At 41.8% G+C, this 12,644-nt stretch overlaps 2 protein-coding genes across 6 annotated transcripts in view; one reads left to right on the forward strand and one right to left on the reverse strand.

Annotated features, from left to right (window-relative positions):
• Positions 1-7,652, forward strand: part of LOC137411338 (adenylate kinase isoenzyme 1) — a 77,532-nt gene extending 69,880 nt beyond the window's left edge. For 2 of the 3 annotated variants that reach the window (XM_078783543.1, XM_078783545.1), the window contains one exon: positions 7,070-7,652. The gene's annotated coding sequence lies outside the window, so the exon portion shown is untranslated. Of the gene's footprint in view, positions 1-6,232 lie in introns of all 3 variants that reach the window. The other variant, XM_078783544.1, reaches the window with a different exon arrangement.
• The window catches only part of ZZZ3 (zinc finger ZZ-type containing 3), a 157,294-nt gene continuing 144,810 nt past the window's right edge, over positions 161-12,644 (reverse strand). For all 3 annotated transcript variants that reach the window (XM_068124854.2, XM_068124852.2, XM_068124851.2), the window contains 2 exons: positions 12,161-12,261; positions 161-3,213 (listed from right to left, as the gene is read on the reverse strand). In XM_068124854.2, the coding sequence (XP_067980955.2) occupies positions 3,066-3,213; positions 12,161-12,261 (249 nt within the window). In that variant the 3' untranslated portion in view covers positions 161-3,065. The remainder of the gene's footprint in view (positions 3,214-12,160; positions 12,262-12,644) is intronic.

The following is a 12,644-nucleotide window of genomic DNA, read 5'->3' on the forward strand; positions in this document are numbered from 1 at the left end:
GACTATGTACGAGAACCTTAATGGAAGAAATCGAAAAGTTTACAATTATCCCACTACTGCTACCCAAAACCCGAGAAGGAAAGGCGTTTGAAGCACAGAGGCGAAGGATTTCCCAAAACGTTGCTTCGATCCATAACTGGAGATTCCGGGAGCACCCTAGGACAGTGCAATTAATCTTTTATTGTACATTTTGTAACATACACACACCATCTTTGTACAATGTAAATTTGTGAATCACAAATGAAGATGTTCGTAAAAACTTGTATTTACAAGGAGCATAACAGAATAAGTAAGTGTGCGTAGATGAAGGTGCCAATTTGTACACAATGGTGTAAAACCCAAAAAGAAAAGCATTGTGCCTGGTCTTATCTCCGTTTTATACAATGGACAATATGAACAGTGCTATACACGTCCAAAACACAGTTCAAATCTTACAAGTGAACTTCAAAACTGCAGAACGACACACTCGATAAGACGACACTTGTGATGGGAAAAGGAAAAACAATGCAGGTGGTAGCGGCAAGATGCTCCATTGCAACGAGGAATAAACACCTTTCCTGGAAAGTTTCTTTTTCTTCTCGGTTTAACTTGTGTTATTTACAAACTGTGACTGTTATAACATGTCAGCTATTACCATCAGAATTTACTTTTCAACCACAAGTAATCACTGTACATGCACAAACAGCACGAGAGCACGTCAAAGTACTGCACCACCTGCCATCGCAACCTGCTAACGAAGCCGTTAAAGGCAAAAAACCAGTGCCTCTCAAAACTTATCGCTTATCTCGTTACCTTTAGGACATCAAAATGTTCATATTCAACATTCATTTTTACTACAGTGAAACGATCAGCTGCTCTGCCTACGAAACCCGATGCTTCTCACCGAGCACCAGGTACGATGGTTATCCTTAAAGGATTGCAAGATGGTAATAAAAAACAAATGCATTTACACAAACGGGGATGGAAAGACGAAAAGAAAGACGCGGACGTACAAAAGGCAAACCGAATGGTACTCGATTGAATGACAACTCAGCAACGACAATATGCTGCTGATAATGCCAAATTAAATGTCGAAAACCAGATTACAAGAACGAAAACTGTGCAAATTGTTTTAAACAACTGCTAGATGTAAAAACAAAACAAACAAAAAAAAGACCAAAACATGGAAAATTGCATTTGATACAACACCAAGCCTGGTGTTGCTTAGCGGTTAGGGTGTTGGCTTGGGATGTTCATATTCTGGCAAATTGAGTACCAGCTTGCTAGGATGAAAGTTTTGAACTCGGTGTGTGCCGCGGTTTACAATAGGTACACCGTATCCCTGCGTGTTGTAAGAGACGACTAAAGCGTTGGCGAACCATGATGATCGTCATGGGGCCCGCAAGGCTAACCCCCGCTCCAGCAGGGAAAATGGCCTTAAAAAGAGAATTTTATTTTATTTTATTACAACTGTCGAAGGTGGTTCACCATGCCTCAAAACACGGGATGTTTAAAATGTGACAACACTTTTGCCTCCAAGTTCACCAATAGCCAGTTTTTAACACTTTTAGTGGTATTGCGGGGCTTGGCATATAGAGAGAGCCAGATAAAGGTGCGACGGACTGAGCTTGGTTGGCAAATTGTTGTCGGTATTTAATCGTCAGCGTGAGGTCCGATTGGAATAACGGACACGATGCTCGTCGCTTTCTGGATTAGCAATGGCAAAAGACACCGGTGGAAGACATTTTCACGAGTCGGTTGTGAATCAAAACGCATGCTCGTTCTTATTTTATCGAATGTCACATCGACTAGAAGTTATAACTTTGTGGTTATACCCGTTATCTTTGAACAATATCGATTTGATGTTTTCAATCCGCAGCAACGATGGGGTCGGCGTGGGCCAGAGTAAGAAAAACATTAAATCTGAGGTTGTTTGATCAAATCTAAATATAATGTTTAATCCAGAGCTGTCATTCAATCAGGAAATCATTTGACAGTGTTTTAAACAGGGCATCCGATGAGGCCCGAAGATGAATCATTAGCACCTAAGGCTCTCAAATTTAATCATCCCTAAGCAAATCAAATTTCAAAAGCACAACAGATCATATGGAATTAATGATTGAGCCGATATATTAGAATCTTATTTTCAAGTCTGGCAGGTGCTTATGTGTGTGTTTCTTTTAACATAGAGCACAGGCAGCATGATGTCGGCTAAAAACAAACTCGACACCAAAGGGACGATGACAGGAGGGGAAGGAAGGACGGCGAGAAGAAACATCATGGGATTCCAGGAAATACACTACATGGCCAAAAGTATGTGGACACCCAAACATCACACCCGTAGTATGTGCTCGTCGAACATCTCATTCCAAAATCCTGGGCATTAACATGGAGTTGGTCCCCCTTTGCTGCTACAACATCCTCCACTCTTCTGGGAAGGCTTTCCACTAGATGTTGGAACATTGCTGCGGGGATTTGCTTCCATTCAGCCACAACTGCATTAGTGAGGTCGGGCACTGATGTTGGGCGATTAGGCCTGGCTCGCAGTCGGTGTTCCATTTCATCCCAAAGGTGTTCCATGGGGTTGAGGTCAGGCCTCTGTGCAGGCCAGTGAAGTTCTTCCACACCGATCTCGACAAACCATTTCTGTATGGACCTCGCTTTGTGCACGGGGGCACTGTCATGCTGAAACAGGAAAGGGCCTTCCCCAAACTGTTGCAACAAAGTTGGAAGCACACAATCGTCTAGAATGTCATTTCATGGCTGTGGTGCTTGATTAAATATACCCGTCAGCAATGGGTGTGGCTGAAACAGCAGAATCCACGAATTAGAAGGGGTGTCCGCATACATACTTTTGGCCATGTAGTGTAACTGCCATCAGCACTTTCCAGGAACATTTGGCAAATGTTGCTGTCTGACACGAGGCTCCACGAGTGGACGGGTCATTACTAGGAATGTACAAGCAAGTCCATGAACACAAATGTCCGGCACAGAGTGCAAGTGCCACTGTTGGCATGTGAGGAGTGTGGTTTGTGAACTGCAAAACCATTCCGCCGTATTCGGAGTGCTCGCGTGCGAGGGCAAGATTATCTGTTGGCAGGAAAGTAGTTTGGGTCGAGGTAGTTGTAGCTCCTTGCATGAGACATACAATAATCTTGATCGAGGAAGGTGGAATCTGCACACGAGATCGGCTCAAGGCAATGATTAGCGCCGTGGCTTTGCGTCTCGAACAAACTGAGGGCAACATAAAGTTGAAGGTTAGGAGGAATGAAGGTCAGCCTTCGCAGCAACGATTGAAAAAATAAAAGCATTGGTTAAACTAGGTAATTCTAAAATGGGCACGTTCATTACACGTAGCTAACAAGATCGGCTTCCTTGTGCACATCAGAACCTGAGACCTTCACTATCCCCTCGTGAGGTTGAACCAAAATCGAGTTGGTCCGTGTTGGTCTGTGCAGAATTTCACTTTTGTATGCAAGGTGCACTTTTAAAATGAAATAAACACACAGCAATCTCTGATATTGCTTCTCTGAAGGTGCCATTTATCAGACTCAACATGCGCTACCATGCGGTAACTTGCTACATAACCGTTGATAACATTGTATGGGATTGTAAGATGCTTGTGGAGCAGATGTCGATCAGGGTGGTTGTGCAAAGAAGGTAAAGGTCGAACATCAATAAGTAAATAATCCTACTTACTAGAGTCTGAGATCTGCAGGATATTATGTCAGCGCACCAGAGAGCAGGATTCTTAAATTTCCTGCACTGTATGATGCCAAAGGATATGCAGCACACTCCACCCACCAGAAACCCTAACCCTAGCAGGGTACTGTACAAGACAGAATGCCCTGAGGACTATGAGGCGACGGGTGGAAGATGCCCAGTCAGACAGATTTAATGGAAAATAGTTCTTGGAAGCACAATTTCAATTGCATGCGGATCAAATATGAAAAGCTTGTTAAGTGTAAGTGTGCGTGTGAGTTTGCATCAATGAGAGGAATGAGGATTCATAAGTACTGGAAAGTGTGTGGGAGTGGGTGCGGAAGAGAGCTCATGAATGAGGTGTATTGGATGGCTGAGCAGTGTGGGTGGGGGTAAGAAAATGTGTTGGTGAGAGGTTGAGGATAAATCAGAGTTAAAAGGGTCGTGTCGGAAAGATATGAGGCGGAGTGGTGGAGGGGGAAGTGCAGTAATGCAGTGGCCCAAGGTCATGCAAGATGACTGAAAGAGTAAGCAGGTTTTTATTTTTTGTATACAGTGTCGAGGCTCGTGGAGGAGCTAGAACACAGAATGGATCAGGATGCAACAGAACAAGAATAGTATAAAGAGTGAAGAAACACCAACAGCAAAGCTGAGAGACAACAGAGACAGACAAACAAGGGATGCAGTTAAGAATGAGGGGTAAGGGGAGTAATATGGATATAGGTCCGCAAACTTTCAATCGCAGAAATGGAAGGAAAAACTGAAAACTCAGAAAGAGGAGGGCTTGGGGAGGCTTACTGGAGGGGGGAGAAAATATCATGTCATGGTTGTGGATTGGGGGGGGGGGGGGGGTGTGACCTGAGATGGTGGTGACCAGATGTTTTGAAACCCTGGAAGGAAGAATGATCGTTTTGCATGTTCAATGGTTGTACTTTAACAGGAAGAGGGAGGGGAGGTGAAAGAGAGCAAAGTGGCTGGGTAAGGGAGAGAAGGGAGCATGAGCGAGCATGGATGTGGTGGTGGTGTGGAGCTCTTGTGATATTGAAGAGATGCATGGAGGACGTTTGAGGAAGATCAACGAGATTGCGTTTGAGTGTACTCGTGAATCATTTCGAGTGAAACAGCCATTAGAGTGTTGTAAGGCAAAAGAGGCAAGGGGTTAAGCAGGATGCAAAGGAAGATCCAGGAATGGAGGAATTGGAGGGTGGAAACAAGTGGCATCTAAAGAAAAGGAAAGATTGGAAGAACTGAGGGTGCAAGAGAAAGTGATGTGGGTGAGGCTTCTTCATTTGTACGCAGCAGAAGGTTGCGGGATAGCATCACTGGCTGACGCACAGCTGTGCCACTGATGCAATGCCCTCTCCTGGTTGGGGCAGGAATTTGTAATTTGGCCACTGTGCCAGCGATAGCTCACCTACTCTTCGGAAAGGATACCATGGGATCTTTAATGTCCACAAACGAATGCTGGCAGATGGGACGTCCGTTTAACGTCAGAGGAACGAATCACCTTGGCAGAGAAACATCGGGATGACAGTTTATAGCTGCGTTGTGATTCAAACCCAGGCTCGACAACTTAGAGGCAAGTGTGTGTACCTCTAGAGTCGAGACCATCCTGTCAGCCCTTGCGTGAGGCTAAAAATGGCTTAATGGGAAGGAGACGGAGGAGAAGGAACAATGCTTCCAGTCCACTAACGATTTGTTAGATGAGGCAAGATCTGTAGTTTTGCAGATATCAATGGAGGTATTGGTGTTTACACAGGATACTTACTGCAGGATATTTACACAGGTGCAAAAAGGGAGAAGGTCATGGGAGGAGTACAAGGTTTGATGTGGGTCACAGAGAGTCACGTGCCCCAAGACAAAGGGACGTTACGTGTTCTTGCACGACATGATCAATGGGACGTCACGTGTTCTTGCCGCCAAATCGCAATGTACTGACCAATTAAACTTCTGTTTTCAGTAGCTTCTGGCTATAGCGTCATATCATTTGCAACATTTTTCTTATAGTTGTGGCTTATGTGGACTTTGAAGCTCAAAAAGGTATTATGAAAGTTCAAGCTTGAGCTTGACCAGTGTTGTCTTAAGTATTTCGCAAACCTTCAGAAGCAATAAAACAGTGCCATTCTGGGTACAATGTGTTATAAAAACTTAATGAAAAAGCTTCAGTTTTTAAATTACATTCACATATAACTGTGTTGAAGAAAATTCATTATTTTGCGTACGTAATTTGTGTAATTGAATGGATTTTCTTGAGCCTCAACCTGTTGTTGCAAACACTTAAGTTTTAATTGTTTAATTGCTTGCTTAACCCTTTGAGTACAGGATTTTTTTTTGATAAAAATACCCCCGGTACAGGATTAATTTGGCATTTTGGTACGGGAATGCAACCACGTACTGACGATCTATTTATAGGTATAGTCGATGACGTGTAGTGACGTCATCCGTACACAAAACCTTTTTGCGGGTTGCGGCACTGGACATCATCTGTACTCAAAGGGTTAATTAATACATATATTAATCAGCGTTAAGTGTATTCTATTTTATTCAACAGTCTAACTATTTGTCGGAGAGCCTTTGGACAAGTTTGAAATCTGTGCAACTGACAAACTCTCGCAGGGCTGGCTCAAGTGCAAACCCCTGAGGCAACGAGTCTGCTCGTCTAAGATTGGCTTATCGGCGCATCGACCAGTTTGAAGTTGTTTTAATGAAATATTCATAGGATTTCATGTTACCTTTGAAAAGGATTTAAAACGTTAACTCATATACTAAAGATTTAAACTATAGAATAAACATTTAATTGTTTGTAAGTCTGTAACTTGTAACCCTCTGAACTGAATCTTGTAACTATAACTTGTAACAATAACTTGTAACCCTCTGAACTTAATCTTGTAACTATAACTTGTAACAATAACTTGTAACCCTCTGAACTGAATCTTGTAACTATAACTTGTAACAATAACTTGTAACCCTCTGAACTGAATCTTGTAACTATAACCTGTAACAATAACTTGTAACCCTCTGAACTGAATCTTGTAACTATAACTTGTAACAATAACTTGTAACCCTCTGAACTGAATCTTGTAACTATAACTTGTAACAATAACTTGTAACCCTCTGAACTGAATCTTGTAACTATAACTTGTAACAATAACTTGTAACCCTCTGAACTGAATCTTGTAACTATAACTTGTAACAATAACTTGCAACCCTCTGAACTGAATCTTGTAACTATAACTTGTAACAATAACTTGTAACCCTCTGAACTGAATCTTGTAACTATAACTTGTAACAATAACTTGTAACCCTCTGAACTGAATCTTGTAACTATAACTTGTAACAATAACTTGTAACCCTCTGAATCGAACTCTTGTACTCCTCTTTTCTCCAGGCGGGAGATTGGGACAAAAACAGATGTCCTCCGTCACGCTAGCATATTGTTATCTTAAAGGGGCAGTGAGCTCTGTTTCTATTGCAAGACAGCTAGAATCTGTTTGACTTTACACTCCTGGCCGAAAAGACACGGAGATAACGACCTGGAGGGAGCTGCAGTGCCATGAATGAATCCAACGGATGACGAGACCACGAATGACTGTTAAGCTTTCTTTGATGTCAAAATGTTATCTTTCCTTCGGCCCCAAATCTATTTTTCCTCCTCCCCTCCTCACCTCTCCTGACCTCTCACGCTTTGATCTACAACTATAAAATAGCTTTGTAAAAGTAAAGTTGGGGAGATTCTCATTCTAGCTTGCCTGTATTGGATGTTGAGTACTGAGATTCCTGCTTGGAGATTCTACTCTGTTCTTGTATGTGCCACTTTGATGAGATCTCTTACTGAGAATTTGCGTATGGAAATTGAAGTGTGTTTCTTAAATTCGTTTTTTGCTTTGTAATACCCTTTGTAAAAGTGAAGTGAGATCTCCCACATTTCATTAAAAATCAGTCGATTGTCTTCTGAACAGTTTGGACAATTTATTTGTGAGTTTTTTGTCAATCATTCAAGGCTAAATTAATTCCCCAACAACTGCTTGGTGTGTGTGTGTGTGTGTGTGTGTGTGTGTGTGTGTGTGTGTGTGTGTGTGTGTGTGTGTGTGTGTGTGTGTGTGTGTGTGTGTCTGTGAGAGATAGAATTGTGAGGAACAGAAATGAAAAAACGAGATGTGTGTGTTGTTGTTGTTGTTGGTTGTTAACTCCATATGCCAGTCCTCCCAGGTGTCGAAGTAGCCATCTCCTTTACAGTAAGGGATCATGATGATTCATGGACCAAGTTGCAAAGTTTTGTTCTCAGTTTTGTTCCGAGGACTCTTTTCAGGATCGTCACCGAGCCCCGGACAGCTTCCAATTGCAGTTCGTTTGTCGTAATATTCCCAGGGATGGATTTTAAGATCTCTTACAAGATCTTTTCACTTCATTTGGATGTCTTGGTATTTGGTAATTTTCTTGAGTTCTGCATTGTTTAAGTCAAAATCGCTGGGTACTGACACCTCAATTAGCAATCAAATGGTTTTTTTTTTGTATCTCGATACTATATCTGGTGGCAATGCTTTGTTTTCTATGTTCACGCCTGATGGGATCATCAGATCATACGTGAGCATTACTTCATTTTTTTCAATGATCACTTTTGGTTCATGTTTCCAAGGGCTTTCTGAAACTGGGATATTGAATTTTTTTGCAGATGTGTCAGTGGATCACTCTACATACCTTGTTGTTCCTTTGTGTGTACAGCTGTTTTGACATGAGTTTTTTTTACATCCCGATAGGAGGTGGCTCGTACTTTGTTTCTACCTTGCAGAAACTACACGTCCGATTGACTCAGTCCCGCCATCTTCTTAAAGCCATTGGTGTAGTGAGTAGTGACCTTGTTCTTGGGCATTTGTAATGATTAGTCCTCCATCCCAGTTGAGCTGACTTCTTATTGGCCATTCCAATGAGCCTTCTTTGTCTATGCTCAATCTGTCCAACTCTTTTTTTTTTTTTTTTTAAATAAATACCTTCCTTTTCTTTTATTGTTTTCCCAGGTGTCGGTGTATATCTGTTGATATTTCGCTTTATATTTTGATTTTTTGCAATTGATGGGGCTATATTTGTTATTGCTTTGGTTTCATGTGTACCATCTTCCATCTTCCATTCACACCTGTCTTTGAAATATTTTTTGCTAGATGGTTTAGGGATACCATTCCTGGTTTGCTGTAAAAATGTTTGCTTACAAATTGGGTACGGTAGTCTGCTGAACTTTTCAGGTACTCAGCCAATCCATCCTACTGTTGTCACTGTGCACCTGGTTGAGCTCCATCAGTCCTCTACCTTCTCGCATTGCCAGGTACATAATTGGGATGCATTGATTTTTGTAAAACATTTTGTGGATAGAGAGGAGTTTCCTTGTTTCGATATCTAGTTTATCGATTTCTGCTTGTGCTTCATTTATTATTCCACAGCTGTACTGCAATACTGGTATTACGAGTTGGTTTATGGCTTTGATTTTGTTCCTTGGAGAAAGGCATGTTTTCAGGATCAGCCTCTTTTTGTAAAAGTGTGTATATATATGTGTGGTGTGCATATGTCTGTGTTGTGCATGTACAATGTACATGTGTATGCATGTGTGGTGTGTGTATGTGTAGGTGTGTAGTGAGAGTCGATGCTTCTTTAAACTACTGTACTGCATTAGCTGTGGCTAAAAAATGCAAAGTTATTGCGACTCGCTCTGAAGATGAGATGGTTTTACCCACATCCGCCCTTCTCCTAGGTACCAGCGCTATTACCAATGCAGCAGTGCTCAGAGCTTCCACAGTTCTCATCCTCTCCCAGCATTACTGCTTCATTGCCATTTTGTTTGACAAAATAGGGTCTTCTTCAGTCGTGTAGAGTGTGCGGCAGTCTCTGCCAAAAAAAAAATTCTACAGGAAGTCGCCGACGATTTTGTGTCATCGCGCCGGTGTTACATCGGTCTTAATAGTTGAGAATATGCATAATGATAATTACGACACTCAGATAGAACCTTACAGAATTCTTCGGAAGTTTTTCAAATGTGAAAGTCAGGGGGCCACACAGAAGAGAACATTGCAGTGAAATAAGGCTGGGATAATTTATTTATTTGGTGTAGAAATAAGAAAAGAAAGACAGGAAATCAAGTTTAACAACTTACAGTTGTTTGCCCCGTGATTCATTATCTATCCTATAATAATAAAAGGCAGTGTGTTTGTCTCTCCTCCATAACTCCAAGACCATGAAACCTAACGGCCCCAAACTTTGCACGCTTACTTCTCGACCTCCAAGGAATTGCATGAATGAAGACTGGATGTTTTGGTGTGTTAAAACATACTTTTTGAAGATGATTAATGGGGTGCTCATAAAAAAAAAATCCCCAAAAAACTTTACCAAAACGGCGAATCGCCATCTTGTTCAGTCCACTGTGACATCGCTGGGGTCTTAAGCTGCCATTTTGTTTTGGCCTATTGAGATTGTTCACTCACTAACAGGGGACGTGAGCTGGGTTTAGACTGCCGCGAGACAGGTTTCCTGTGTCGGTCCTGCAGAAACGTGTGGATATTTGGAAAGACAATGGTGTTCGGAGAAGAATAAGGTAAGTCTTGTGTTTGTGAGGTTTGTAGTTTTTTATTTATTAATGTTTAAAAATATGGCCTGTAGGCCGATGGTCTTAGATTGGTCATAGATAGTCGCTTGGCCGTGACATTTTGACAAATAAAGCTGTCTACATGAAGGTTTTGGTTGAAGTTATGGATATCATTGTATGCCTAAGGTTATAAGCTTTCGGATTATGTTAGGATTGCACATGGATTGCTTATAAATTAGGAATTATAAGTTTGCAAAGGAATTCCTTTGGAAAATTTTATTTCAACTTCGATTCAATTTCTGTTTTCAGTTTTGGTTGTCACTGGAGTCGTAGAACACTCGAAATCTGAGTGTTCTACGACTCCAGTGGAAATCTGATAAATTTCTAGAACACTAGAAATCTGAGTGTTCTATGACCCCTGGTGGAAATCTGATAAATTTTGACTAACTTACAACCTTTAACAGAGTCGTAGTTACTCCCATTGCGAAAGATGATGGGAATAGAGCCTGTGATTGATGCTGTGAAGAGGAACAGGTTGAGATGGTTTGGTCATGTGTTGAGGAAGGATGAAAGTGACTGGTTGAGAAGAGTGATGGAAATGAATGTAGAAGGAAGTAGAAGACGGGGAAGACCGAGAAAGACTTGGCTAAAGATGGTGGAAGAAGAAATGCGGGCAAGGGGGTTAACAAGGAGAGATGCAGAAAATAGGGCAAAATGGAGAAGATCGTCATCGGGACCGCAAGACTAACCCCCGCTCTAGCAGGGAAAATGGCCTTTAAAATGCATGTTGTTGTTGTTGTTGTAGTTACTCCCACCGTTTACCCACTCTTCAAATTTATTCGTTAAACCTAAGCCAAATACCTTGAGTCATAGTTACACCTGCTGTTTACCTGCAATTCTGTGAATAGCTTCACTAACCTTAAGCCTAATACTTTAAGAGAGTCATATATATATACTGCCGCCGTTTACCTGCGCTTCTTTGAATTTCTTCACCAACGTTAATCCTAACATGGAGTGTCGTAGTTACTCCTGTCGTTTATCCAGGCTCCTGTGAATTCATTCACTCACCCGAAGCTTAATACCTTAAGGATTTAACGTGGGAGATGATGATGATCATCGTCATTTTTCCATCAATGCTTTGAGCAGCCTCATGGGTTTTATTTTAACTTTGATTTGATTTGTTTTCCATTTTGTTGGTCACTGGAGTGGTTGCGCACTCATCTACAACAAATTTGGTTAAAATCCAATTAAGTTTGATTAATATAAGTTCAATGACAACGTTAGGCATTCACAAGCCGCATCGTTCTCTCTTTTTGTCATTATTATCGCGTTGGCTCCAAATGTTCTTCAGGACCTCGCTGGCTGATTTTAATTCCAATTTCGATTTCTGTTTTCATAGTAGCTGAGGTTGACAAAGGCCCTGGTAAAACAAATTTGGTGAGAATCGGTTCAATTTTTACCACAGTATAGCACATGTGGTGAGGCTTTGCTCTCCTCTCCTCCTTTCTTCCTCTCCAATCTCCCCCCTCATCTCTCACCCCTCTCCGCACCACGCCTCCCTCCGGGAGTGCACATTATAGTGACATGTGGTGCGGCTTTGCTCACCCCCTCTTTTCCTCCCTCCCTTCTCCTCTCTCCCTTTCTCCTTCACCCCTTTCCCTCCTCTCCCTCCTCTCTTCTCTCTTCACCCACCTCTCCCTATCTTTACCTCCTCCTCCTCTCCCCCCCCTCCTCCTCCCTCTCCCCCTTCTCTTAATATTCCCCTCACAAAGCAAATCTGCTTTACCCAGCATCACCGGGTACCTTTGCTAGTCATAAATAAATAAATAAAAATCAATGAGGCTAGGAGTTTTTGAAAAGGCAACATTAGCTGGTGCATCATGTCCATCATCATCACCATAAATTACATACCAGTCAGAGCAAGAATCACACAAGTCAACAGGTAGGTCTTCAGGACAGTCTTGGCAATGCCAGCGAACACCCTGGATGGGGTCGCTTCCGCAGTTATCACACTAGTGGAGTAGAGGAGACAGGAGAGGAAATGTACACAAGGCTGCACAAATCAGTTCAAACATTAATGAATCATTTAAGTAAAGTTTGAGGGGAAAAAGATTGGGGAGAGGAGAGGTGCACGGGGGCATTAAAATAAAGGAAGGAATTTGTCACAGTGAGAACGACGTGGCACGGCGCAAGTGCGCAACATTTCTAATTATATAAACTTGAATGTTGGCATGTTTGTTTGGAACTTTGTACAATCTTTTGAATACAATTAGGCAAGATTATTTGAGAAATTGGTTAAAAATACACATTTTGAGCTACATTATCTCAAGTTAACAACCAGAAAGTCAAGAGCATTTCTCATGACCAATGGAACCATGAACAATGAACCCCATGA

The sequence above is a fragment of the Myxine glutinosa genome, chromosome 8 (assembly GCF_964187855.1).
Source record: "Myxine glutinosa chromosome 8, kmMyxGlut1.1, whole genome shotgun sequence".
Classification (NCBI taxonomy): Eukaryota; Metazoa; Chordata; class Myxini; order Myxiniformes; family Myxinidae; genus Myxine; species Myxine glutinosa.